The sequence below is a fragment of the Ambystoma mexicanum genome, chromosome 12 (genome assembly GCF_040938575.1).
Source record: "Ambystoma mexicanum isolate Mex_15411 chromosome 12, UKY_AmexF1_1, whole genome shotgun sequence".
NCBI lineage: Eukaryota > Metazoa > Chordata > Amphibia > Caudata > Ambystomatidae > Ambystoma > Ambystoma mexicanum.
In genome coordinates, this window is record NC_090936.1 from 2,610,247 (window position 1) to 2,638,056 (window position 27,810).

General features: G+C 50.5%; 1 protein-coding gene across 1 annotated transcript in view; it reads left to right on the forward strand.

Annotated features, from left to right (window-relative positions):
- Window positions 1-20,524, forward strand: part of DHTKD1 (dehydrogenase E1 and transketolase domain containing 1) — a 141,517-nt gene extending 120,993 nt beyond the window's left edge. Inside the window, exons 13-17 of the mRNA XM_069627789.1 lie at window positions 8,978-9,142; window positions 14,809-14,891; window positions 17,620-17,789; window positions 18,401-18,486; window positions 20,064-20,524. Coding sequence (XP_069483890.1) covers window positions 8,978-9,142; window positions 14,809-14,891; window positions 17,620-17,789; window positions 18,401-18,486; window positions 20,064-20,165 — 606 coding nt within the window. The 3' untranslated portion in view covers window positions 20,166-20,524. The remainder of the gene's footprint in view (window positions 1-8,977; window positions 9,143-14,808; window positions 14,892-17,619; window positions 17,790-18,400; window positions 18,487-20,063) is intronic.
- Window positions 20,525-27,810: the final 7,286 nt, after the last annotated feature.

The following is a 27,810-nucleotide window of genomic DNA, read 5'->3' on the forward strand; positions in this document are numbered from 1 at the left end:
TGGAGGTGAATTGACTCCCTCTATCCGAAATGATTTTGTTGGGTAAACCGTGTAGGTGAAAAACATCTGGGATAAAAACTTCCGCCATTTCGGATGTGGAGGGTAGTCTCAGAAGTGGGGAGATGTGGGCTAACTTAGTGAGGGAATCCACAGTAACCATTATGCAAGTGTGCCCCCGAGATGCTGGTAGTGCTACGATGAAATCTGTGGATATCTGCTCCCAGGGTCTTGAAGGTAGTGGGATTTGCTCAAGAAGGCCAATGGTTTTCTGGTATCGATGCTTAACACGGGGGCATGGGAGACCAGATTGTACATGTCTTCTGACGTCGGCAGAGATATCGGGCCAAAAGAAAGATCTTCTGACCAGATCTTCAGTGTTCTTTATGCCTCGATGTCCTGCTGTCTTGTGGTCATGGCACCATGATAATATTTGATTGCGCAGATCCGGTAACGGGATGTACAACTTATTGTCGCCGAATACCAAACTCTCCTTTTTTACAGTCTTATACTTGGAGGTTACAGAGTCAGGGAGCGGTAACCTTTCATTGGCGGACCTAACCTGAGAGAGGAATGACACCGTGGCTCCAATAAATACCTGATCTGGGAAAAGCCTCTCCTTGATCGGAGTCGAGAGTTCTTCGGTGTTCCATCGAAGTGAAAGTGTCGGCTACCACATTCTGGGCTCCCGGAAAATATGTAATTTCAAAATCGTACTGCGAAAAGAAATGAGCCCAACGTGCCTGTCTGGCATTTGTACACGCCATGTTCTTTAATGATCTCAGATTCTTATGGTCTGTCCTAATGGTAAATGGTCCGACTCCACCTTGAAGAAGATGCCTCCAATCTTCACACGCCAGTTTGATGGCCAGAAGCTCTCGCTCAATCACAGAGTAATTCTTTTAACAGGGGTTTAAAGTCTTGGAGAGATAGGCCACCGGATGTTCTACTCCTTCATGCTCCTGCATTAGGACTGCTCCCACCGCGTCCGCTGAAGCATCGGCTTCCACAATAAATCTCTTGGTTTGATCTGGTTGCTTCAGAATGGGGGCTGAACAAAACTTTCCCTTTAAACTTCTGAAAGCCTCTTCCACTTCCGAAGACCATTTGAAAGGTAGTTGATCTTTCTTAAGAAGAGAAGTGATGGGAGCCACACTAGAGGAAAAATCTTTGATGAATTTGTGATAGAAGTTCGAGAAACCCAAGAATCTTTGAACTTCCTTTATGGAAGAAGGAGAAGGCCATTCAGTGATTGCAGACACCGTGGGATCCATCTGAACTCTATCCCTGGAAAGAATAAACCCCAAATACGGAACTGAGGATACTTGAAAAAGGCATTTACTGGATTTGACCAACAGATGATTATCTTGAAGGCGCCTGAATACTTCATGTAAGTGGTGAGAGTGTTCTTGGGCTGATTTGGAAAAGACTAGAATATCATCCAAATAGATGATGACCGAATGGAAAAGTAAGTCTGAAAAGGTTTGGTCCATAAACCGTTGAAAGACCGCAGGTGCATTGACTAAGCCAAAGGGCATTACCCTGTATTCGTAAAGCCCATACGGGGTTCTAAATGCAGTCTTCCATTCATCTCCAGCGCGTATGCGTAGGAGATGATATGCATTCCTCAGATCCAGCTTGGTGAAAATCACTGCCCCTTTGACTGCCTCGAGTATGTCGGATATCAAGGGCATGGGATATCTGTCTCTGATGGTGACCTTGTTGAGTCCGCGATAATCAATGCTAGGCCGAAGCTCCTCTGAATCCTTCTTAGAGATAAAGAAAAGTGAAGCCCCAGCGGGTGATTTGGAAGGTTGGATTAAGCCGTTTTTGAGGTTGGCATCCAGGTACTGTCGAAGAACAGATTTCTCTTTGAGGGATAAGGAAGACATCCTACTAAATGGAACCAACGCCTCTGGAATAAGTTCAATGGAACAGTCCTCCGGGCGATGTGGGGGGAGATCATGTTCCATCTTTACAACAAACACTTGGGAATATTCAGAAAACTGCGGTGGAACCGAGTGAATGGTTCGAATGGGAGACTCTGAAGTCCGTAATACCGCAGTCTAATATCTTTGAGAAATCAAGCACGACTGGCTGGAGTAAGAGGAGAGAAAGCTGAGGGTATTAGTGGCCCAGTCGATAGTCGGATTGTGACGGCGTAGCCAAGAGATGCCCAGAATTATGGGGAAGTGGGCTGCCCTAATGATATCGAACGACATCTCGTCCTTATGTTCCTGAATGGCCACCTGAATGGCTTCGGTGGAGTGGGTGATGGGACTGGAACAGAGAGGAGTGCCATCCACACCTTCAACCTTGAGGTTCTCCTTATTCTGGACTCGTAGGATACTCATCTTGCTGGGCCATACTGTGTCCATAAAGCTTCCCGCTGCGCCACAGTCTGAGAGCCAGTGTGTCCACCGATTTTTATTCATTTATTCCCCATTCCCTCCCCTCCGCCCACCTCCCCACCCCCAGGACAGATGCAGTGATACCAACAAAGTCGAGCGTCTTCATTCAGGCGGGAAGGGGCGACTGACAAGGTTACATAGGGACCCTTGTTTATTCCTCGAACCGAGATGCAGATCCACAATACATACAGAGACCCGCTTCACGGCGTCTCTTTCTTTCTTCTGGAGTGAGCGGCGCCCTCATAAGCCAATCTGCATGGGTTCCTCTTTAGAGAGATCCGGGGGAACCTTCGGAGTAACTGAGGGACTGGGAAGGCTGAAAGCCCCTCTGGCCTTCTTCTTCTCTTGCTTCCTTTCATTGATACGATTCTGTAGAGTGACGGACAAAAGTTCCGAGAAAGAGGCCGGACGAGGAATTCTTGCGAGTTCGTCCTTCAATTCCTCCTTAAGTCCCCTCCCGAAGATGGTGAATTGGGCTTGCTCCTGCCAATTAGCCTCTGTAGCAAGCTGTTTAAATTTGGTGATGGAGGATAAAAGATCCATTTGCCCTTGATGGACCACCAGCAATTCTTCACAGGCCATATGAGACTACTAGCCTTTCAAAGGTCTGTTTAAACTTTGCAAGGAAGGCGCTCCAATTCCTCAAAATAAGATCGTCTGCTGTGACCAAGGGACTGACCCAGGCCAAAGCGTTTCCTGATAAATTGGAAACCAAAAACCCGACCTTACTTAGATCGGTGAAAAATGTAGTAGGTCGAAAGGCAAATTTGTATATTACAGGCCTCTATGAATTCCTGGAGTTTCTTAGAAGATCCGTCGAACTTTCCTGATGAAAGTGGCATGGGGGAAAGATCCGTATTGCGGGGCTCTCTAGTCGCCACTAACTGCTGGAGTACAGTGTTTTCGGCCTTGATATTTTGTAACTCCTGGTTTAAATTTCGCACTTCCATATTCAAGGACTGCACTGCCGCTACCAGCTCTTGGACCTGTTCAGAGGTTGCCTTAACGGGATCCTTTTGGCGTTGAAAGCTGTCATGTGAATCAACCTCTATATCCGAATAGTTTGTTCCACTCTCTTCCTCACCTGAAGAAAGTGTAGCGGATGTCTTCGTCTTCATCTTATCTCTCACTGTTGATTTCTTTTTATGCAGGTATGGCCGACCGCGGAACGACGCCACACTGGTTGCCGGAGAAATATAGAAACCAGAGGCCCCGGATCCGCAGCCGCCAGAAGGGGAAAAAGCCACGAGGGCAAAAAACCCCAGAGAATACTGATATGTCGGTAAATGTCTTCCGGACACTCAGGTAAGCAATGAATCCAGGTACAGTACTGCTCCACTCCGTTACGGAAAAAGGAAATGAAAGCGAGGGGAGAGAAGGTAACCCAGGTAAGTGGAGAGAGAACGGGGAAGCCAGGACACAGGACCCGAGGCACGGCAGGGAGACGCCGAGGGCCAGGGAAGCCACGAAGACGAAAGAAAGGAAAGAAGGCACAGAAAAGGGGAAAGGCGACAACGCCAGATAGGAGGGCGGTAAGCCAAGGAGAAAACTCAAGGAAGCGCTGGCAACGAAGGAGAAACAAACCAGTTGCAACGCGCCGCCGCCGGTCGGGAGTGAAGAAAAGCCGGCGGCGGCCATGACAGAAGGAAAAACTAGACCGCTGAAAACAATGCGGCGCAACCTAGTGGAGCAATTCAATGGCGGCAGCGTCTCCATCGGTCCCATACCCTTACATAGAAGGGGCACATGATACCCATGTTGTCATCCTGATGCGCAGCGCTTCCTAAAACCCTTTGCTAACATCTGATTCCAAGATTGAAAAGTCAAATCTTGCTGTTTTTGCTTTGTGCTAAAAAGTCAAATCTCGGTGCCTATTGTTAAATTCTCTGTATTTTGCTTCTATACTGCTGCTCTCTGTAACTTGCCAGCCCAGTGACCTCGCCACTCTCTTTTGTCCCACTCCTACCTGCCTTAGCCCCCCCAGTTTCTCCATCCTCTCCTCATTTCCACCCCGTGGCGCTTTCTGTTTCTCCTATCTTTTCCAACTGCTTCTCCATTGACTTTCCTTCCCTTCTCACTAAGTCTGGTAGGAAGAAGTTCAAAAAGGATATCTTGGCCTCTAACCCTGGTCTTCCTATCTGTCATGGTCCAAGGCCCTCAGGCCAATCTCACCTCATCAATTTCCTCTATCTCCTGCTGTCCCCTCCTTCTCTCTCTCTCTCTCTCTCTCTCTTTCTCTCTCTCTCTCTCTCTCTCTCTCTCTCCCCTCCTGCGCCGCTCCTAGGGCTCTTTCTCCTCCGCACGGCGTACCTCTGATCTGTACCCCTCCCCAGAAGGTCTTTAAGGCTGGCAACCTTCTTCATATTGCCACTCTCAACTCTCGCTCTGCTGTCAAACACTCCTCTGACATCTGCCACGTCCTTGAAGAACTAGACCTTGATGTCCTTGGTCTTACTGAGACATGGTTCACGGCCAGCTCGGTCACAAGCTTTGATACTCTCCTCCCTGATGGCTACAAGATCCTCTCAGCACCCAGATCCTCCCCGTCTGGTTGGGGGGTAGCCTTGATCTTTCCTGAGTGGATTCCTGCCTCTATCATTCCCACTCAGACCTACTAGGCTTTCTTTCTCGCCTACCCATTCTCTTACTGTGGTTACCATCTACCGGCCTACTGGTCAAATCACGTCATTTCTCTCTGAGTGGGCGGACCTCTCCTCATCCCTCCTGGCCTCTACCACTCAACTCCTCCTCCTCTGTGACCTCAATATACATTTAGACTCTCCTTGCTCCTCCTCTGTACTCTTCCGCGACCTCTGCGACTCCCTATCCCTGACCATCCTGCCCTCTGGTCCGACTCACTCTGCAGGGCACACACTCGATGTCTTGATCTCCCCCTTTCCATCCCTCTGACCACTCCTCTCTCCTGGAGCGATCACTCCCTTCTCTCCTCTCATCTCTCCATCTCTACCCCCTAAGCCAAGCCTAAACCAACACTGCCACCTACCTTCTCGGACATCCGGCTCAAGAAGCATGTGTCAGTTGAGGCTTTTGCCGGCAATCCCCCCGCCCCTCCACCTTTGGCTGTCTCACATCCCGACACAGCCCTGTCTCTGCTCTACTCTTCAATTTCTGATACTCTTGATGTTCCTGCCCCTGTCATGAAGATCCCTTTGAAGTCCAAAGCCAAGTGCAATTCCTGGTATGACTCTGACCTAGCTACACTTAAATGTAAGTGTAGGGTGGCTGAGAGGAAATGGAGGACTTCCTGTTCATCCTCTGACAAAATGGCCTGTTGCCTGCTACAAAGGCAATACCGTCTCTCTGTCCTCCCCAAGAAGAGAGTTCACATTCAAGCTTGTGTCTATGCGGCATCTAACAACTCGGCCGAACTCTTTAAAATCTGCAAGGAGCTGGCCAACCCTGTTGCAGTCTCTACCCCCTCCTGTTTCCTCCCAGGCTATTTGCAATGCCCTTGCCTCTTACTTCATTTAAAAATCCCAGGACATCCTGTCCACCCTCTCCACCCACGCCCCTCCTCCCCCCTCTCCATCTGTGCTTGCTGACCCTCCTTTAGCCACCCCCCACACCATACTTCTCGTCCTTTCCTCTTTTCTCCCCTGACGAGGTCGCTAGACAAGTCCGATCTATGAAAGCCTAATCAAAACAGGTTCATCCCTGTTCCTCTAAACCCATCAAGGACCACATTGACACCCTAACTCCGGCCCTTGCTGATTTTTGCAACCACTCCTTTGCCTCAGGATCTTTCCCCTCTCCTCTGAAGCACTCCTTTGTGCATCCTCTTCTCAAGAACCCCACAGCTGATCCTTCTTGTCCTATCGCCCAATTTCCATTACTCCCTTTCTGGGCAAACTCCTGGAAAAGTTGGCCATCTCTCAGCTTAACTTTCATTCCAATTCTGTTGGCTGTCTCCATGACCAGTCTGGCTTCAGAGCTGCCAGAAGCACGGAAACTGCTCTCCTGAAAATTTGTGAAGATCTGCTCTACAACCTTGAATCTAACATCCCCTCTGTCCTCATCCTCCTCGATCTCTCTCTTCTGCCTTCGACACGGTCAACCATACCATCCTGCTCAACCGTCTCTGTGAAAACCTGGGTATCACTGATCAGGCTCTGGCCTGGCTGACCTCTTTCCTCTCTGATCAACCCTCCAAGATCCAACTTGGGTCCTTCCTTTCATCTATCTTCCTCTCTACCTGTGGTGTTCCCCAGGGGTCTAACCTCTCGCTGTGGCTTTTCAACCAATACGTGGCAACTCTTGCCCACTGCATTGCCACTTTCTGCTCAAATTTCCAGTGCTACGCTGACGACACTCCACTCATTTTCAGGCTGCCCTCTGCCACCTCCTCTCCCTCACTCATCTCTGATTGCCTAACTGCCATTTAAGATTGGTGTGCCGCCAATGATCTTTTTCAGAATGCCAGCAAGATGGAGATCTTCCTCATCAGCACACCTTCACCATCCTTTCCCCTCACTCTCTGGCCGGCCTCCCTTGGCCCTCCTCCTACCCCCACCTGCGAGGCTAAGAACCTCAAGGTCATCTTTGACTCCTCCCTTTTGTTCTCCGCCCACATCTCTGAGGTCTCTAAAAAGTCAACTTTCCTACTACTACTCCTCCTCAGAGGTACTCTGCCTTTCCTCTCCTTCCCCCAGAAGCTCATGGTATCCCAAGCTCTGGTTCTCTCTAGGTTGGACTATTGTAACAACCTCTTTCTAAATCTACCTGCCTCTACTCTCTGCCCTCTGCAACTAATCCAGAACAGGACTGCGAGATTTGTCCTTGGCCTCACGCCCTGGGATCATGTCTCTCCAGCTCTGAAATCTCTCCATTGGCTCAGAGTGGATGCAAGGATTAAATTCAAAACCCTCTGCATTGTCCACAATGCTTTCTGGTGCCTGGGTCCAAAATACCTTCAGCTATCCCTCCGTAATTACCTCCCCTCTCGAGCTCTTCGCTCCTCTTCCTCCAACTCCCTCAGGGTCCGTCGTTTTTCAAAGAAACAAGCTGGGGGTAGATCTGTCTTCGGCTGGGGCCTTCCTCTGGAACAGCCTCCCTGCCTCTCTAAAACTTGAGGATAACCATCTCCGGTTCCGGAAGCACCTCAAGACCTTACTCTTTTCTTCTGCCTTCGCTCCCCCTCTCCCCTGCTGATCTGTTCTCTCTTGGCACCATGCACCTGGTCACCCTCTGTCCTCTGGGCCCAGGTACCTGCTCACCACGCCACCCTCCCGCACTGCCTCCGGGCCACCCCTTGCACTGGGGTCTGTATCTGTACCCATACAGCCCCCCGCCCCCTTTTTTCTTCCTGCACTTATCAGACCTAATCTGCTGCCTTAAACCTAGCACTTGCAAATTGCTGGCTGCACTACCACTGTTTGTTGCCTTTATTATTTATTTATTGCTATTTATTGGTTTCTCCTCTGCTTTGCACTTTCCACTTTTCCCCCCTTCCTTCACTGCACTTTTCCCCCTCCCCCGTTCCCATGCACTTGCACGTTCTCAATGTCACTGGGCCTAGTAAGATTGCTGTTTTGTTCTCCCCTGTTCCCCTCCTTTGCCTTGTCGCGCTCGATAGAAACAAAATATCAATAAACGAAAAATAAACAGTCCAAAATGGCAGCTTACGTTTTCCAGGACATTCCAACAATGGGGGGGTGTGTGTGTGTGTGTGTGTGTGTGTGTGTGTGTGTGTGTGTGGGTGTGTGTGTGTGTGTGTGTGTGTGTGTGTGTGTAAGTGTGTGTGTGTAAGTGTGTGTGTGTGTGTAAGTGTGGGAGTCATTGGCGACGCCCCTGAGATATCGTTGGGAGCCTCGGGTGCCTGAGGTCCTGATGCTCAGAGGGGAAGCTGCTAAGGATGTGCCTTCTATGCCCCACACCCTGCTTGCATTGGGCGGTGCCAGTTAGTTTTGCATTTTCAGGTAAAAAAGGACCGGAACCAATGCAAAGGGTTTACAAAGAATTTGGAAAAAATGCAAAACAAGGGTTCGTGTTTGAAAATAGAAAAGAGGTGACAGAAATTCGATGATGGCATATTCACCAATAGTTGTCCTGTAAAGTATCTTCAGAACTACAGATTAGAAGAGTGTAGAGCCTATTGGCACCATTGCCTTTCCCCTGTAGGTTTGAGCTTTTTACCAAAGCGTATTAGTCACTCTGCTTGGTTTACCCGAGAGCCACTGATACGTGTATCTTGTATTATGAAGTGTCGCCGACCATCGCCGTCTAACCTCGGCTTACTTTCTCACTGGTTTTATATATACTCCCATCCTACACGTGGCCATCGAAAAGATGGATCAGAAGCTCCAGGTCATGCTGTGCCTGGACCCTGAATCTATTAGTACCCTCCAGCCCCCTGACTCTTGGCATTCCTAAGCTCCCAGTTTCCTCACCTTGAATCTAGACTACATTTCATGGTTTGTCTGAAAGCAGCCAACAGCCTAAGTCAAGACCTCTCTTGCCTTGTCTTTGAGCATGTCCATGACTGCAAGCTGCATTTCATTTGATAATGTGCCTCTTCGCCCTAATTCTGCACACACTTTCCTTTTTTCTAGTTGTGCGACAGTGCAGAAGAAGGAGTAGACGGTGATAATGTCAATATGTCTATTGTGCACCCGACCACACCTGCACAGTATTTCCACTTACTTCGCAGACAGATGGTGCGGAACTTCCGGAAACCCCTCATCATCGCTTCTCCCAAAATGCTGCTCAGATACCCGGTGAGTAGCAGTATGGGGCTTGCAATGCTTTCTTTTTTGGAATACTCTCCACAGCCGACACTGCCAATATCTCCTTCATGTTCTTCTGCAGGTTATGCTTGCACCGTAGGACACAGGTTTGCAACCTGTGATACTCCAAATGTTTGGAACTATGACTCCCATGATCCCTCACCATTGACTCTGCTGCCTAGGGCTGATAGGAGGAGTTGTCCTGAACATGTAGAGAAGCAAAGGTTGCAACCCCCACCTTTAGGACTTGGCGGTCTTCCCCTGCTGTCCAGGTGTCCCCATTCTTTGGCACCTTCGTTTTCTATTATGTGAACCGGCATTCTGTCCATCGACCATCTGGCAGCATTCCGGGGGCTACACTGTGTGTCCAGCCGGTGACTGGGTAGGGTGAGGGCTACAAACTTCCCAAAAGCTACTGTGCAAACGTTAAGAACCACACGATTCAAGAAATGGCGTTGAACACTTTTATTTCTCACATGTGCTGGGATGGATAAAAACCTACAGGAACCAGGGGTTTATCTATAACCACACAAGCATAACCTTCCTGGTGGTCAGTCTAAATGAACAATGTCAGGATGGTGAAATAATATGTCATGGTAATTCCTATCGGGGTATTTTCTTTTTTCCTCAGCCCCACCAATTTCTCAAAAAGCAAACCCATTCCCTAGGGTTACCCTTATCCATGCTCAGATATGTAGCGTCCAGCTCCTACTCTCTGCACTGTCTCTTGCCACAGCCTCTTTGCTGAAGCGTGAACCCTCTGCTTTGCAAGCATGCCTTCTTGCCTGAAGTGGCGGCTTCCATTCTGCCCAGTCTGCTCTCCCCAACCATTGCTGTGTTTGGATCTGTTCTGCCTCCCTCTGTCCCCATCGCTATTGTGAAGACCGGGGCATCACCTAGTTTGGGCTTCCAGTCTCTTCAGAACCTATCTATTGGCACTTCTATGGCATCCAGATTGTAAAGGAATTATGGGCCCCTCATTATTAAGGTCAGAACACTGCACCCAGTGATTAAGGGGGTCTTCGTCTACTCCAGTGAGCCCGAGGCTCTAGATGTGTAGCCTTAGGACAGCTACTGGGCTATAGAAGCCTGTCCGGGCATGGTGATGAAGATAGTGATCTGAATTCGTCACAACCCAACCATCCCCTCTCTGTGCCTCAAAACATTACTTGGTGGTGGAAGGAGACCGATGTTTGGTTCCCTGGCTTCATCACCCTTTTTACTGATACGAGAAGGTGTTCATACAATGCCCTGCCCGAAAGATTGTTTTAAAGCTCTTTGGAGCTTGCCAAAATGGAATAACCCTGCAATAGGAGGATACTAAGGTTTGGTCTTTGTGGCAGGCTTTCTCTACGGCTTTGCTTGTAAGTGCGGTATGCCAGTCGGGCACTTCTTGCTGAGGGTTCTCCGCAAGATTCTACCTTTTCTGCCGTCTGCGCTTTGCCCTGAAGTCGTGGCTTCTCTTGACTACCGTAATGCTCTTTTCCTGGCTCAGCTGCTTGGCCTTATCCATCGGTTGCAACTGTTGCAGAACCTGGCTGCTCGGGTTGCCACTGCGACACCATATGGTTCCCACATCGGTCTGGTTCTGCGACGTCTGCATTTGCTTCTGGTGAAACTGCGTATAGTTCAAGTCCCTCTGCTTGGTCCACCGGGCCTATTATCATGTTGGGGCTGAATTCCTTCGGGATGAGTTCCAGCCTTATGTTCCTCGTTGGACCCTTTGCTCCGGAAACTATCACCTGGTTCTGGTCCCCAAGTTCCAACTTCAGGGAGTTGGTGGCCGGGCCTTCTCTGTGGCGGCTGGTAAACTTTGGAATAGCCTTCCACTTAAACAGATTGAGAACCATCTGCACTTTCGTCATCTACTTAAAACTGTTAATTTCTGCTAAATCGTTGATGGTTGCGGCCCTGCTTTGTGCCTCCTCGCGGCAAGATGCCCCTGGGTGAACGTGCACGCTACAAATTCAGCTAACATAACATAACAGGCTGGTGTACCCTTTGAAGACCTCCCTGCATACCTATTCTTTTGAGGCTTCAAATGAAGAACCGTGGGCTTGTGTACTCCTGCAAGCAATATGTTACTAATTGCATACACGTTGGAAAGTACAAGCTATTGAACTGCTAATGGTTAACCAGCATGATTGGTTTAGCCATGATCTTATCAGTGCTCTCTGTGGCCTGGCTGAGGTTCTAGGAGCCTGTGTTTGATGTGGCTGTTCGAAAGTCCATGTCGCTCCCCTTAAGTAGATCAGGTCATCGTATCCTCGGGGGCTTCACTGGTTCATGATTTGTCTTTGCGCTCTGTTATGAGACCTGGGGGCGTTTTGGGGCTAAGGAACGTGCACAGTTTGGTCACATGACAGTGACTGCATACGCTTATGACCTAGGATGCCAAAACCCACTCGATCTGTCTGTATTTTGAATTAAAACCTGATTTTTGTGGAAGCAGGGACAGAGGCTTGACTTTTTTTAATGTGGACTTCATGTATCTGAACAATTATTACTGAAGTAGCCACGGATTGCAGAAACCCCTTGTGTTCAGAACTGGGGAGTCATAAGACACCCGTATCAAACGCCCCACCTAAGACTGTTCGATCAATTGGGCATTACTTGGGCACAGGTCGGCTCTGGTGTTATGTGTACTGCAGCGCACATACAAGACGACACGTATGAATCATGTCTGAGTTAGCCGTGTTGCTATGAGGCAAGCCCCTGGCGTCCGGGTGCTGCCTACCTGTGAGCTGGTTCCAGAAGGCAGACTTTGGCGCTGATCTTCTGCCACAGGGCAGAAGCCCAGGAGCGGCTGCCCACCTTCTCCTGAGCTACTGAGTCCCCCTCCCCGCCTCTCTTAGTCTCTTCCTTAGAAGCGGATTAACTATTCAACAGGGATTTGAGGTTTGGTTGGAGGGAGTACTGTGTTGCGAAAAGAAGAGATATTGCTCAGGTTTTTAGTTCAATTATTTAAAGACTGTTGTTTTTTTCCTGCATGCAAGAAAGTAGCCTTACAATAATGCCAGTGAGAAGACGCACTTTGCAGCCTATGAAAGGGGTCAGACATGAAGGTCTCTCTTCATCCTGGCATCAGAGCTGCAATCCTGCCCCATCCACGGGATCCGGTGACATTGTTCAATGCTGGTGATAAAACACTTTTTTTTTAATGTAATTTATTTTTCATAACATCTCATAATAATTCTACAAATACGCATGCCTGTCTGGCGTAACGAATTTTGTTTCAAGCAGTTCCCACTCCGTAAAAGAAAAAGGCAGTGCCTGCACTGCGTGTCTAGAGAGCCAGCCTTAGCAGAAACATGGACCGCCAAGGACACAGTGTGCTGCAGCCCCCATCATGCACTGCGCTGCACCATTTAACATCCTTTGACCTTTCCTGTTCCGTGAATTGTGTTCCTTCAACAAATAGATCTACCCATCCTTGAAGAAACGGTACCCAAGGACTCTTCCCCCCCCCCCCCCCCACAGCCTTTTACAGTTCGGTTGAGTGCGAGGCCTGTAGTCTTGGGACCTTATGTGTATCCCAGAAGTGCCTGTTCGGATTAGAAACTGGGAGAGCCATGGCCAATGAAGGTATTGGGACAGGCCTTACACTTAGCGTGGCTAGACATAAAGGCCAGCTGCTAAACCTTAGGCTAAAGATTAGATTTAGGGTTTCTGTTTGGAATGCCAGTTTTCTTTTAATGTAGGGTGTCCCTGAAGAGCAAGGGTTTGGAAGAATATGTAAAGCGCCACACGGGGTCGAGAGAAGGCCTCAGTACATCACTATATTTCCCTGCACCCTAACGTCTTTTAAAACCTGGAATATCATTTGAAGTGATACTCTTTGAACTGTTCGTCGTTAATACCATCCGGTCCTGTGTGCTCATCTTCAGTCTCACGCCTCACTACGCAGCCTGCCACAGTTTGCACTTTTATTTAGAAATAAAATAAGTGTAGGCAGTCCTAGAGTTCCACTGATTAACATTACTCACTCATTCCTGACTGTCTATCAGCGATTCAGGATTGGTGCGTCTCCAACGATCTTTGCCTTAATGCCAGTAAGACGGAGATCCTTCTCATTGGGACCCCAGCCCCCGCTTTCCCTCTCACTCTGGCCGGTGCAGAAAGCAAGGAAGAAAGGAAGAGGAGGCCAGCACCAGAGTGAAAGGAGGAGCAGAAAATGAGACGGCAGTGAGGAGGAAGAGAAGAGAGTGCAATTCAAAGAGACCAACAGAAGTAAGATGTGAGCAGAAGAGGGGGGCAAGGGTGTGCTAGTCTTCATAAGCTCACTGCCACCAAAGATCATACAGTGGTTATCAGATCGAACTCCAGGCTGGTCAGTAAAGTTTGTGTATTACTATTCAGAGAGGAAGGCTGAGAACCCACGGAATCTTAACCATTCTTTATATCTGCGCCAAGGCACAGCTCCCCAGTTGGACCAAATCCAAATCCTGACGACCTAGACCAAGGGCAAGAGAGAAGTGTGGGACTCTCTACAGCCCAGCTGCCGGAGGCGAGTCAGGCCTGAAGAAGCTAATGTAGTTGGGCCCACTGCAGTGACATTAACATCTGGAAGTGACCACACATTGCTGCTGAGTGGGCATTTACAGAGTATGGGCGGGCCTTTGCCCGCTCGGGCCCGACCTTTGCCAGGTGCAAAGTGCCTGTTTTCCGCCAAGGAGGTAGACCTGAACTAGGGGTAAAGGGGAAGACTGGGGTCCATGGACCTATAGAAAGCCTGTTTAGATTGTGAAACCCTTAAACCATACCGTTGGACCCAACCAAACCGGTTTGTTTTTGTTGCTTTTGAACGTGGTTAAGTTATCCGTTGCCGGTTATGCAGTGGCCATGTAATGTAGGGTTTCCTCCGGCTTCCCTTTAAGGCAGATAGTCCAGCCATCTAATCCCTCAGGTAGCAGCTGTAAGCTATCCTAGCCAAGGCTGCAGGTTTACCAGCAGTTCATACATTTATTTACAAGCAACTGGGAGAATGGTAGTGACATGGAATTTTACAATCTGTATTTTAATAGGAGGCTCATTTAGTCGGGAAGAGGTGATGGTTGAAAAGGGGTATAATCATTAGGGCTATTAGTGATCTATCTCATATTTGATCATGCCTAGCAGTTCTTGCTAGCAATGAGTTCTACAGAAGAATGGAACATCTTGGCCCAGGCCCTGTTCAGTAATACATTTCCGAATGCTTCTCTTTTAGCCCATGTTCATAAGTAACAGTTTAGCACCATTGAAGGAGCCGGAAATATGGGCTGTCCTGTTTTTCTGCTGTTCTATCGCCATCTAGTGAGGCTATATAGATGTGGCTCCTGGGTGGTGCTTAAGCACTAGAGGACGTCGGCGATACCCTAAAGTTATAAGTAGGGAGGTCTGCAACAGCCAGTGCACACCGACGGGCCTCACAACGAGGGTGCCGCCTCCCTGGGACTTGGGTAGAGCCTTGTGTTTAACTGTCGGCTTTGCCAATGCTTGTTTATCCATTTCATAGATGTTGTTTTCCTTGTATGTTCTTGTAGAAATGCAACTTTCGCTTGGGTATGTTTCTGTTCGTATGGCGAATGCTTGGCAAGGCTCACTGTGATGGTGGCCCCGGGTGAGGGGGGCAATGCCAGTCATGCTTTCCTTGTGATTTCTTCTCTCCCCCGGCACAGGCTGCTGTCTCGAGTTTTCTGGACATGGCACCAGGGACATCCTTTAAACCTGTAATAGGAGATTCTTCTGTGGATCCCAAAAGGTGAGCTGCTCCCTTATTACTTTAACCTGCTGGCTTGAATTTCCAAACTATTTTTTATCAGAGGATTTCGCCGAATGAAAGGTCATCGTGGGACATTTCATCACCGAGATCTCATCGCCAGAAACCCTGTATTTTTTTATTTATGGGGGGGGGGGGTTCCCCCCAGGTCCCTCCCCCTACTTTAATAATCAAACCCCAACCCGCACAAAACACCCCCCAAAAAATATTTTTTTTAAAAAAAGGGTTTCTGGCGATGAGAATTCCGGCGATGAAATGTCCCAAGATGACATTTCATTCGGCGAAATGCGTGTAAACCGGGAGTTTACTTATCTGAAGATTCCAGACAGATCAACTTCACCTCGTCAGGTTGTCCTGAGGCTGAGTTACCCTTTGGGAAGCATGCAACCCCAGGAACTTTCCCCGCGTGCTTGCCCTGCGTTCATCTATCACTTAGATGTTACAGCAGCAGCAATAGAAACCTACAGGCGTTGCCATGTTATGGTTGCATGGGTGGGACGGAAACGCCCTGTGCTGATTGGCCCATGAGCTGCACCTTGCACCCAAGTATGTAATAAAGAGAGGGGAACCTGGCCCAGCCCCCCTCCAAACGCCAGAGAAGGGGCGGGTTCCGCAGGAGCAGGATGGACCTTCCAAGTCATATATGTGACATGAATACCGGCTTGATATTAAATGCAGTGTTGTTTGTTTCTTTTCTTTTCATATTGTTAACCCCGCAGCCCCCTACAATGATCATGCATATCCTTTCCACTTAGGAGTATATTTTCGTGGACGCAGTAAATCCCCTCTTAGGCATGCAAGCTTCTTAAAGCAAGCCAGGCAGCGCCATCTTGAATTAGAAACCCTGCACGAGCTCTCAAAAGCATTGCCATCGCCTGCTAAACTTCCCAGCTTTCCAGTGTTGGGAAGGAGGATCTGCTCAGCCGTCCCGCGCCCACACGGGGACAGACCTGTCTGTTGTGGTGCCTGCTCCCACCCAAGGAGGCACCCACGTTGCAGCTTCTACTGGTCTTCCCTTCATGCACCGAGGGCCGCGCTGCTCCTCAGTGGTGTCAAGGAGCCGTTAGAGGGGGTGGGGATAATGTTCGCTCGTCTGTGTTTCACATTGCGTTACTCAAGTGTGGGGGATTGCTTCCTGGTCCGCACTATTAGATCTGGTAAAGTGTTGGCGGGCGCTCTGCATGCCGCTGGGGGAGTGTTCCCTAGCAGCGTGCAGTCAGGCAGCCATCTTCCTCCGCTGCCAGCCACCCTAAATCTCTAGCCGGCTTGCTGCCGGGCCTCATCCCATGCAGAGCATGCCTTGTAATTATATACACATTGCTTCTGTGGCGGGCCTGAAAACTATCTTTAGGGGGAACTTAAAGTACTTTTTGTATGGCAAGGCACCAGTTCACATTTGCAGGTATGTGTTTCTTCCATGTGGGCAGGAAAGGCTGGCCCTGTTAGCAAGTGCGGGCAACTTTGTTAAGGCACCGTGCAGCTTGTCGTGTTGACCGGTATATTCCGGCGTATAAGACGACTTTTTAACTAAGGAAAATGTTCTCAAAAGTTGGGGGTCGTCTTATACGCCGGGTGTTGTTTTTTATAGGGCGGGTATATCCCAAACTCTATATTTTAACTGGAAAAGGTGGGGGTTATCTTATACGCCCAGTCGTTTTATATGCCGGAATATACAAACTATTTTCTATAAATGTTACAGAAAATACATCAAGAGGTACCTCTCAAATAGTTTGCAGTAAAGAAGAACAATTGATGTGCATATATGGGCCACTGTTTTTATTGGGGGTGTAGGCCTATCCTATCCCAAGCCAACCCTGGGGAAGGGCCACAAGGTTTCATGAGTTCTCGATTGCCATTGAAACAATAGGAAAGACGGCCTCTCTTGAAACCAGGGAGAACCCTACATGGGTGGCAGACTTGGTTGCTCCTCTGGGGTGGTGTGAAAGCTTCCTCTCAAGGGGGTATCTGCTTTCTTTGTCTTAAATCCTACAGCCTAAGCATGTGCAGCGGGGAGCACAGGCCTCGGCGTGCAGGAACTGCAGGGATGCTTGTGTCTAGCCATTGCTGTGCACAAGGATTAGATTAGCATGTGCACCTTTCCCAGCGCGGGACGCTGCTCCATCACAGGAGGGAGGGGATCCCATGCCTTTCCACAGCGGTTGACCGTGCAAAGGATGCATTATGTGCCATATTTCATCTTTGCCTAAATACCTCTTGTTACGACTCTGTCCGTTTAGGTCATGGGCTGCAAATGCAGTGCCTTCTTGTTCTTGGCAGGTCATTGCTGTAGTTCTGCTCTCTTCTAATGCAGTGCCTTCTTGTACTTGGCAGGTCATTGCTCTAGTCCTGCTCTCCTCTAATGCAGTGCCTTTGTGTACTTGGCAGGTCATTGCTGTAGTTCTGCTCTCTTCTAATGCAGTGCCTTCTTGTACTTGGCAGGTCATTGCTCTAGTCCTGCTCTCCTCTAATGCAGTGCCTTTGTGTACTTGGCAGGTCATTGCTGTAGTTCTGCTCTCTTCTAATGCAGTGCCTTCTTGTACTTGGCAGGTCATTGCTCTAGTCATGCTCTCCTCTAATGCAGTGCCTTTTGTGTACTTGGCAGGTCATTGCTGTAGTTCTGCTCTCTTCTAATGCAGTGCCTTCTTGTACTCGGCAGGTCATTCCTGTAGTCCTGCTCTCTTCTTAATGCAGTGCCTTCTTGTACTTTCAGGGTACAGCATGTGGTGGTGTGTTCTGGGAAACATTACTATGCCCTAGTCAAGCAAAGGGAGGCAACAGGTGACAAGCTGCATAGCACGGCCATCATCAGGGTGGAGGAACTCTGCCCTTTCCCCCTCGAGGGGCTGCAGCTGGAGTTAAACAGATATAAGCACGCCAAAGGTGAGTGCAAGCTCCTTTCCTCTGCTCTACACTGCTGCCCCCGCCCAACCCCCTGTCAATCAAATGAAAGCATGACACAGCTAGCTGTAGCCAGCGTATCCTTCACTGGTCTCTCTCGCTCTTCTCATAATGCCCCACCCCATCTATTTTGTAATAAAAATGTGCATTCAACAAAAAAATATTTTCAGCCTCGTTTTCTCAATCGCTTTTTTGGGGCATTACTAAAGGGGTGGCTTAAAGGGCTTGCCTCAGTAGTTCTTATGAGGCGACTGTACATAAGAGCACAATCTCAACTAAGACCAGACAAAGAGCACGGCCAGGAGAAACCAGTCGACCCCACTCTGGGCAACGCCATCTGAAGGAAGTGTGCAGGGACGCTTGACTGTCCTGGGCGGATGCCTTGGAGTTCCTGTTTGAAACTAGTCAAGAGACTGGGTCCCTAGACTAGCCCCCTTCCCCGTAGGCCATGTAACAAGCTTAGGTCTTGAATCATGCCACGTGTGCTGCTGTTGTCGCCGCCCCTAGCATAGCCCAGTGATAGGCCTGGGATTCGTAGTGAGGTTCAGTCTCCAGAGCTGATCTCCTCTGTCGTGTTTCTCTTTATGCCACAGATTTTGTCTGGAGTCAGGAGGAACCACAGAACATGGGCCCCTGGACGTTTGTCGCACCCAGGTTTGAAAAGCAATTGGCGTGTAAGGTATGTATTCCAGTGGTTCTTTACTGTATTTGCAGTTTGAGAAACGTTTGCATTTGTTTAAATAAAATCCTCTTTTTATTCATTACTTCTGTCAGTAACCTATGCCCAAAATGAAATACACCTGTCCAATTGGCGCTTTGAAACACAATTTACCAGTTGTATAAGTGCCTAACAAATGCACAATGAATAAATAAGAGAGACTTGCAAGGCCTTTTCCCTTTCCTGATGATCATTGTGGTGCGGCTTCCCTTGATGCCTGGGTTCAGAGAGTTCATGATTGGGAATTGGATTGCTGACTTTGTGCTCAAAAGCTCCTGCTGCCATTTTGATCTTGGGTCGCCTGGTCATGGCTCTGCCATCCAGCTCCCTCCATCCTCATTGGCATTCCTGCAATGCCACCAAATGATATGGCTTGTGGCTCCTTAGCTCCCCTAACAAGATTGTTCCCTTGTGAGTGGGCTCCTGATCCGCTCGCCTGCTCCCTTGCAGAGATGGAGTGAGAGTCACTCACGCTGCAGTGCGTGTCCAATTCTACCTGTATCCCTACTGTGTCAGCACGCAGGCATCTGGCATAACAGTCAAGACCCCCAAAGTCATCAGGTTGGGTGGGTTCTCAAAGCCTACCCTATGCATTCTTGGGGAGGGCTTAGCATCATGTACTGGGTGGAGTCCCCTGATCGCCAGCACTTCCCTTGGCCTTCCGAACTGCCTCCTCCTCAAAGGTCTGTGTTAGCAAAGCATGCAGGGTTGGAGTGTTCAAAGAACTTCAGCGAACTAGGAGTATTATTCGGGGTGAAATCACAGATCCTGATAAACGAGGAGAGATCTTTTATGAAAGTTGGATCGGTAGAAATGAGAACCAGAGGGCACCTGCTTTGGAATTGAACCCACTCTGGGTTTTTAGAACCACATTCTAGTGGTGAATACGCTGCCGGTGGGCCCACTCTGGGAACAAGAAACATCATCACAAAGATCCCTTGAAACAGTATGTAGCGTGGATGGCAACTCTGTTCTCTTCAGACAGGAGGAGGAATAGTTCAGGATATTGTTTTGCATTGCCTAATCAGTCAACACAAAATGCAATAGAAAAATCCACTCTAGGACACACATTCATGCATATCTGTTCAAGACGATATTGTTGTTAACCATATAATCGTACCTCACTGACTATATAAATCAAAGGTATTGATTAATATTTGCAGATTAGTGCAGGCTCATTACCTCAAAGGTATTGATTAATATTTGCAGATTAGTGCAGGCTCATTACTGGCTGAAGATTTGACCTACTTCTCGTTTCACTTCACGGTCACACACGTGTAAAATGGCCAACAGGGATAGCAGACCTAGTTGCAGCCGGCCAGCCACTATGTATTCAATGGATCATTTCACCACGCGGGGATGGGGGAGCGACCACACTCCTTGCGAGCCCATCATCATTCCAAGCAGTGTACCCTGAGGCATTTGGATGAGCTTGATGTATGATTGCCTGTGGTTCCTGCGGCACATCCATGACGTTGAGCTGTGCGCGGACAGTAACGGTGACCACCAATGCGTTGCTCTCTTTCTCTTTTCTGCAGCTTCGACTTGTGAGCAGACCTCCGCTCCCAGTACCTGCAGTGGGTATCATGGCCATCCATCGGCAGCAAGAAGAGGACATCCTGAGCAAGACCTTTGCGTAGTCCACTCGGGGCCTGACTCGCGGCAACGAAAACCTTCATGGAGCAAAAGACCTTCCAAGACATGTTTGTATGTCTTGGTGTTTCAAACGAGGCCACCGAGTACAAGTTGGAATGATTTTAGTACAATGTATTGATACAAAGTTGCATAGTTTTTTACAGTTCACCTAATGTGCTCTTAAAGAGTGCAAGTTCAGAAGCGCCCTCTGGCTCCCTGTCGGGTGGTCTACTTCACGCGTGGGAAGGCATTCCAGCCGATGATGCCCCTGGGTCCTTCTGCTTACACCGGGTTTCATATCACAGAAATGTGTCTGCTTTGCTCTGGTTCCATTGTTTCTTACTGATAAACTATCGTTTCCAAATCTGCCTTGAGTGGAGCCTTTATTTCGTTGGACAGATGCAGACTTGCCCAGATGTCGATAGGGCACTGCCACTTTAATGAACTGGTAGTTAATGGCACAAGTTGCTTCAAGAAGTGCCCCTTCCCACTAACTTCTGGAAACCATTCTGCTGCAGATAGCACTGTTGGTCATGAAAAGAATTGGCTTCGGAATTGGGGGGGTTTCGGGGGGGCACACACAATCATTTTAGTTTGCTGTCTGTGGCTATTCGCTCACCAGTACTAGTGAGGCGTATCAGGTTTTGAAAGTAACAAGTTTGCTCTGTAAACATTTGCAAACCCAAATACATTCTTTTGTTTCTGGGAGGGTTTGAATGCTTCATTTAAAAGGCTGTTATTTCATTATATTTACAATGTTTAATAGTGACAAAGCTATCATAATTCACCTTACACTTCTTTTTTGCTAGTCTTGCAAGCATAGCATCCTCATGCCTCTACTAACTTCAGATGGATCTAGATTACACGCAATGCCATAGACTGTTTAGTACTAACGTTCCGCGCGCAGCATGGTGCATGCACCGCAGTCAACCGCCATGCGGTCTGCCAACACCCAGAATGCATACTCGTATACACCATGGAGAGTGGGCGTCCATGTTTCATTTCCCTGCTGGGTGCAATGCCATGCGATGCGATTGCTCTGCGTTCAGCCCTTCTGGGCTACCAATGTCCTCTTTTGCACTAGGCCCTCTAAAGCCAGACTAACAGCACTTCATTTCATATGCTAATTGATCTTCTATCAGGTAGAATTGCTTGCTCTTCGTACCCAGCGCAAGTTACTATGGCAATACCAACTTGCGATTCTTAATGTATGTTCACAATTGACCCCCCCAAACCAGATTGAATGCCAGAAAATCTCTGCACTCGTCCCATCTTCAGTATCCCCTCCCGTTCTTATAGAGGCACAGCGCCACTTCACTGATGAGGCCTGACTAGGCCGAAACACGTGTCTGGGGTTGCTGTTGGTACTCTTGTTCAGAGGAGAATTGCCTGGCATTTCAGTGCTGTACTGTCCCTGGGCAGGACAATGCAGGGACATTTCTCGTCTATGAAAGGGACAGTGAGCTAAAGACTTGGTTGAGACTCTCCTACGGGGCCATCCACCCAAGATAAGGTCAATGGGCCATGTTTGTGTTGGTAGAGGGACTCCCAGAACCCCCCCTTCCCCTTGCATTACTGCTTTAAATGCTTCCCAAATCCCTTCTTGTGAAGCGAAGACTCTGCAGTGTCATTCTCCACAAAATATTCCTCCATTTTATCTCCCACCCTTTCCACTGTTGCCTCATCTGATAGTATTCCCCTTGGCAATGCCCAAACCCACAATTCCCAAGCGGCACACGTTTGAGAGCCAAGTCCTCAGGGGTCCTTTGTAAGCAATTAGTTGGCAATCTTCTTTCCGATTTCAGCAGAGCCTCCCTCAAACTCTCCTGGCCTGTGTTCGGCACATAAACCTTACCCAAAAGTCACTTTCCTGTGTCCTATTTGTGCCTTAACGTATAGGAACCTCCCTTCTCGATCGGCTAATGTTTGTGATATCTGCACCTGGAGGGAGTCCTTGAGGGCGATAATTACCCCAGACGTGTACTGCGCATGCGCGAGCCGCGCATGAGGAGCTAAAGGCATCAGCTCCCGGTGGCCGCGCCAATATATCCTGTTAAAAAGCCGGTAATTGCCTGAAACGCCCGACCTCGGGCAACACAGAGGCAGCGCACCCATCCAGGCGGAGAACCCTGCAATCTGGGGCAGAACCGGACCCGGGATCGCAAGAAACGCCCGGGAGTCCGTCGGCGCGAATCTCGCCGCCATTGCCGGGCGGATGTGAGCGGCTGCTCCGCCCCTCCCCCCTCGAGCGGCCGCGGCCCTGGCCCCCCGGAGAGCGAACCACCACCAGACCACGATCGGCGGGGGCACGCCTGCGGACCAACGCTGGAACCTGCGGTGGTGACCAGAAGCGGCACGACAGCGGCTGGCACCCCCGTGCCTGCGGCCATCACGACTGGATCCCCTGGCGGCTGGGAGCTGGCAGCACGGAGCGGCCGCACGGAGGCGCCAGAACAGGCTCCCCCCACCCCCGAGCGGCGAGACTGCGACACCGAGGCTGGGAAGCACTGAGGAGGGAGAGAGGCCTGGGGACAGTGCGGCGACACCACAAGGTACGCGCGGCCCCCCCCTGCCAGCCCCGCGAACAACTGGACTGTGTCCCGCACCTCTCCAGCATATCCCTGGCGGTGCAGCAGATACGCCCGCAGTGGAGCCGGCACACAGGGGCTGAGCGCGCTCCCCGCTGTCGGAGGGTGCGGAGCTGGACCCTTCCCTCCCCCCCCCCCCCCCATCAACGAGGCGGCGGCACCTGGGGCGGAGCCACGGCGTAGGCACAGGCAACGCGAGGCCGCGCTCCCCCCAGCAGCAACAGCAGCAGCAGCAGGACACGGGCAGCTTCTCCCCGCCCCCCCCTAATCCGGCGAACTGCGGGACAGAGACCCGCATGAGGGAGGCGGCACACTCCAAGGCAACAACAGTGGGGATTGAAGGCATACCCCCCTCCCCAATAAGCACCTACTCCTCCAAAACCTTGCGGGCTGACCGTCCTCGGGGCGTTATTGCGGAGGGAGCAAAGGCCCATACCGCCCCACAGGCAGAAACCAATGGACGTACACCCCACAAAGGGGGAATAGCTCCTGGAGGATCACGCACTGTGAACTACAGACAAACCCCCCCCCCCGCAGTGAACTCTGGACCCTCCGTCGAGCACACCGGACCAGTCGGAACAGGGGACTGGCTCTCAGCAACCTACATATCACTGGGGCTCAGGATCAAGGACAGAGGGGCAACAGATAGGCGCCCGACAAGCCCACCCTAACTTGGCCTCCACGACCATCTCTGAGGGTCATCCACGCCATCCACCTGGGCCTAAATTCGCATACAAACTACTAACCTGGACATGGGCAAAGACAAGGCCAAACGGCAGACCCTGCAGAGCAAAATGGACCTCTATACAGTGGAGGCCCCCTTGCGACAGGAGACACATAGCCTGGTGGAACCAGGCAACAGGGAAGAAACTCAGGACCCCCAACTCTCCCTGAATGACGTAATGAAGGCAATTGGGGACTCGAGAACATCGCTGGAACTCAAAATAGGTGGAGTCTCCACGGAAGTGTCTCTCCTATGCCAAGATCTCCACAACCTGTCGTCCAGGGTCGGAGAAGCGGAACAAAGAGTGTCAGACACAGAAGATAACGTCCGCAAGTTGGAGCAACAACTTGCCATAATTGCCCAAAAGTCGACGAACTCGAATACCGAGCCGAAGACAGTGAGGGCAGGGCACGTCGCAATAACCTCAGGATCCTGGAAAAAGAGGAAGGCCCCAGTGTTGAACTTTTCCTGGAAGACTGGCTGACCCACATCTTCGCCCCCAGGAAACTGTCGAAATTCTTCTCCATCGAAAGAGCACACAGGGTACCCACCGGGCGACCTGCCCCAGGAGCCCTGCCCAGAACAATAATTGTACGTCTCCTCAACTATCGGGACCGAGACGCTATCCTGCAGATGGCACGGGCCTCCGGTCCAATTACATATAATGGCTACAAAGTGGGGTTCTACCCGGACTATACTAAAGAGGTCCAAAAGGCCCGCCAATCGTTTGATTCTGTCAAGAAGAAACACCACTCCTTATCAATCTAGGTCGCTCTCTTCTTCCCAGCGACGCTCAAGGTCCACCATGAGGGCACAACCCACCTATTTCACAACCCCAAAGAAGCATGGGACTGGCTTGAAACGCAGATACTCAATGGGCCCGTGGCCCGACGCTCGCCCTCTGGACCGTCTGTCCGCAAACCAGGACCTGGACAGAACTCACCGACCCACACTCGGACAGTCTCGGAAATCGAATCGCCACAGCGCTCCATCAAAAATACCATAGGGAACGGATGAGGTCTGGGCACCACGGAAATGAACTTGCCACGGCAACTACATTATTGCGGCCGCCATCGACTAGGCACCGCAGTCCCAAGCGCAGTCCGAGGGATCCCGCAGCGGTTGCCACCCAAGCTCGGATCATCCCGGGGAAGCTGCAGTTCACCAAGTTATAAGTTTAATGTTTGGGCGACAGGTGCTCCCAGTTGGGGGGGTGGGGGGGGGGGGGGAGTACAGGGTTGGGGGAGGAGTACAGGGTGGGGGGAGTTTTGGGGACCTAAGGAAACGGATTCACGAGACAAGAAGGCTGGAAGCAGACTTATGCAGGCGAAAGGTGCTCCCAGTAGGGGATGAAGTACAGGAAGGGGGGCGTTTTAGGTATATAAGGAATCTGAATTTTGGATCGAGAAGGCATGACACTGGCGGGGAGGGCGCGCATGGCCTCCGGGCGAAACGGCTAATAACACTACTGTTCTCCAAGCGTCTGGCAGGTCGTCAAGATATCCTTACTGTCCTGGAATGTTAACGGACTGGGCTCCAGCATAAAGCGAAGGCTGGTGCTTCAATATCTTAATCGCTACTCGCCAGACATAGCTCTTTTAAACGAAACACACCTGATCGGCACGAACTCCAATTTTTTCAAAAGGTCCAACTACCCACACACCTACCAGGCCAGATTCACGAAAGGTGCCAGGGGCACGATGATCCTCGTTCACAAACGCGTCCCTCTACAGGTTAGGAAGGTCAGAGCGGACCCCCGGGGCCGATATGTGTTGTTGCTCGCCGATGTCTGGGGCGTAAAATGGGGCCTCGCAGCAATTTATGCCCCCCCATGCTCACGAAGGGACTACTGGCTGAACTGCGACATGTCCTCCTGGAGGAAGAGGCCGATCTGTGGGTGATAGGAGGGGACTTTAACAAGGTCATGGACACCGTTCTCAATAGATCTCATAGGAGATCCGGATGCCGCCCCACCTCTACGCCACTCGCCATGTTCGTCGAAGCCCTGGGAATGACGGACACATGGCGTTCTCTCCATGAGGACGAGGCCGGTCTCCCATTCTTCTCTGGCGCGCACAAATCGTTCTCCAGGATTGGTTATGCCTTCATCCCCAGTAGCATAAACCACAGACTCCTGGCTGCTGAGTTCCTCGCAAGGGGCGTTTCGGACCATTCTCCACTCCTCTTAACTTTGAAGAGCGCCCGCCCAGGCCCGGATCGCAACTGGCGCCTGAACACATACCACCTGCGGCTCCCCGAGATAGCGGAGGAACTGGAAAAAAAGGCAACAGAGTTTTTCGAGCTCAATGAGGGCTCAGTGGACTGCCCGATCGCGATCTGGGAGGCATATAAGACAGTTCTTCGGGGAGAAGCTATCTCGGCGTTTCTGCCCACCAGAGAAGACAAGCCCAGAAGATCAGAGAGGCATATGTCCTGGAGTGTGAAAGACAGGCCCTGGAACGCAGCGACCGGGAGACGAAGGATGCCCTGACCACGGCACAAGATGCCCTCCGTAACCTAGCTCTGGACACAGCACGAACTGCCCATCAGCTCGTCCGGAGTCAAATTTATGAACGCGGCGACAAAGCAAATAAGACACTGGCCTGGCTGGAGAGGCGGCAACAAAACAGGGGACATGTGCGTGCCATCAATTCACCGGATGGCACACTACTCACGGACGACTCTGACATTGTCGAAGCATTTGCCACCTACTATGAGAAGCTCTACACCCCACCCGCCGAGAGCTTGCTGGCTGCACCCTCCCGTTACCTCGACCGGATCGAGATCCCGAAACTCTCGCGACGCCAGTCGGAACTCCTGAACGCAGAACTCACAGAGACCGAGGTGCAAGAGGCGCTAACACAGCTCCAACCCGGGAAAACCCCAGGCCCCAACGGCTTCCCCACAGAAACATGGAAATACCTCAGAGGTGGGCTATCGACCCATATGCACTGCATGTTCCTACGTAGGAAAGAACTCGGGGCGCTCCCCCCGGACCTCAGGAAGGCATGCATCATAGTCATACATAAACCTGGGAAACCTCCGGAGGAATGTGCCTCCTATCGCCCTATCTCATTAATTAATGGAGAAGCCAAAGTCCTCGCCAGAGCACTCGCCAACAGGCTTCTGAAAGTAATAGACCCTTATTCATCCGGACCAGTGCGGATTTATGCCCAACAAGTCCACTCGTATGAACCTATGCAGGGTCCAACTGGCGCTGTGCAGAGCCAAAGAGATACCGGTCCCACTAGCCCTCCTGGCGGTGGACTTCGAAAAGGCATTTGACTCGGTGGAGTGGGACGCTCTGTGGGCGATCATGGACCGGATGAACCTGGAACACGCATTCATATCATGGGTCAGGCTGCTCTATGCATTCCCGGAGGCCACGGTACGAGTAAACGGCAGATCCTCTAAACCATTCCCACTGGGTAGGGGTACGAGACAGGGGTGCCCGCTGTCTCCGCTTCTCTTCCTCCTGGCTATCGAACCACTTGCTATTGAGCTCAGAGCTAACACCAACTGGACCGGGTTCGCCTGGCCGGGAGGGGGTGAAGACCGCCTTTCGCTATATGCGGACGATCTCCTTGTCTATCTCAGTAACCCATGCATCTCCTGCCCTATTGTTTCCCTCATCCTTAGGGAATATCAGAACTTTGCGGGTCTGAAAGTGAATGAAACCAAAACCATTTACTTCCCAATCCAGGGTGGTGATTCCGCGATTCCTGAGGCCTGCCCATACCACATCTCTATCAGGGAATTTACATACTTAGGCATACGACTCGACCCGACACTTGAAAGGTTCCCCCAACTGAACCTACAACCTGTGCTTGAGCGGTTCAACAGAGACACTTCCCACTGGCAATCACTCCCCGTCGCTGTTGGGAAGAGCCGCACTATTTAAGATGATGACCCTCCCCAGACTCCTCCACGTCCTCCAAAATGCCCCATTCGCCATCTCCAAGGAATTCTTTGCACTTATCGATAGGAATCTCCGCACACTATTATGGGGAGGGAGGCAATCCAGAATTGCCCTTGATACGCTCCAAAGATCGGTCTGGGATGGGGGGTATCAGCTTGCCCTGCATACGTACATACTTCCTTGCAACACAGATCGGAGTGGTAAATGATTGGATGCATGCTGACCCCACACTACCGCACATCCGTATCGAGCTGGAGACCATGGCCCTGTTATCCCCACTCCAGACACTGTATGCCACCCACAACTGTCTCCCGAGGCTTCCCAAGACGATTCACCATGTCCGCCGTGCTTGGCGGGAAGCACACAAACTGGTCGGCTGGAAAGGAATTCCAACACTGTCCCAACCTATATGGCACAAG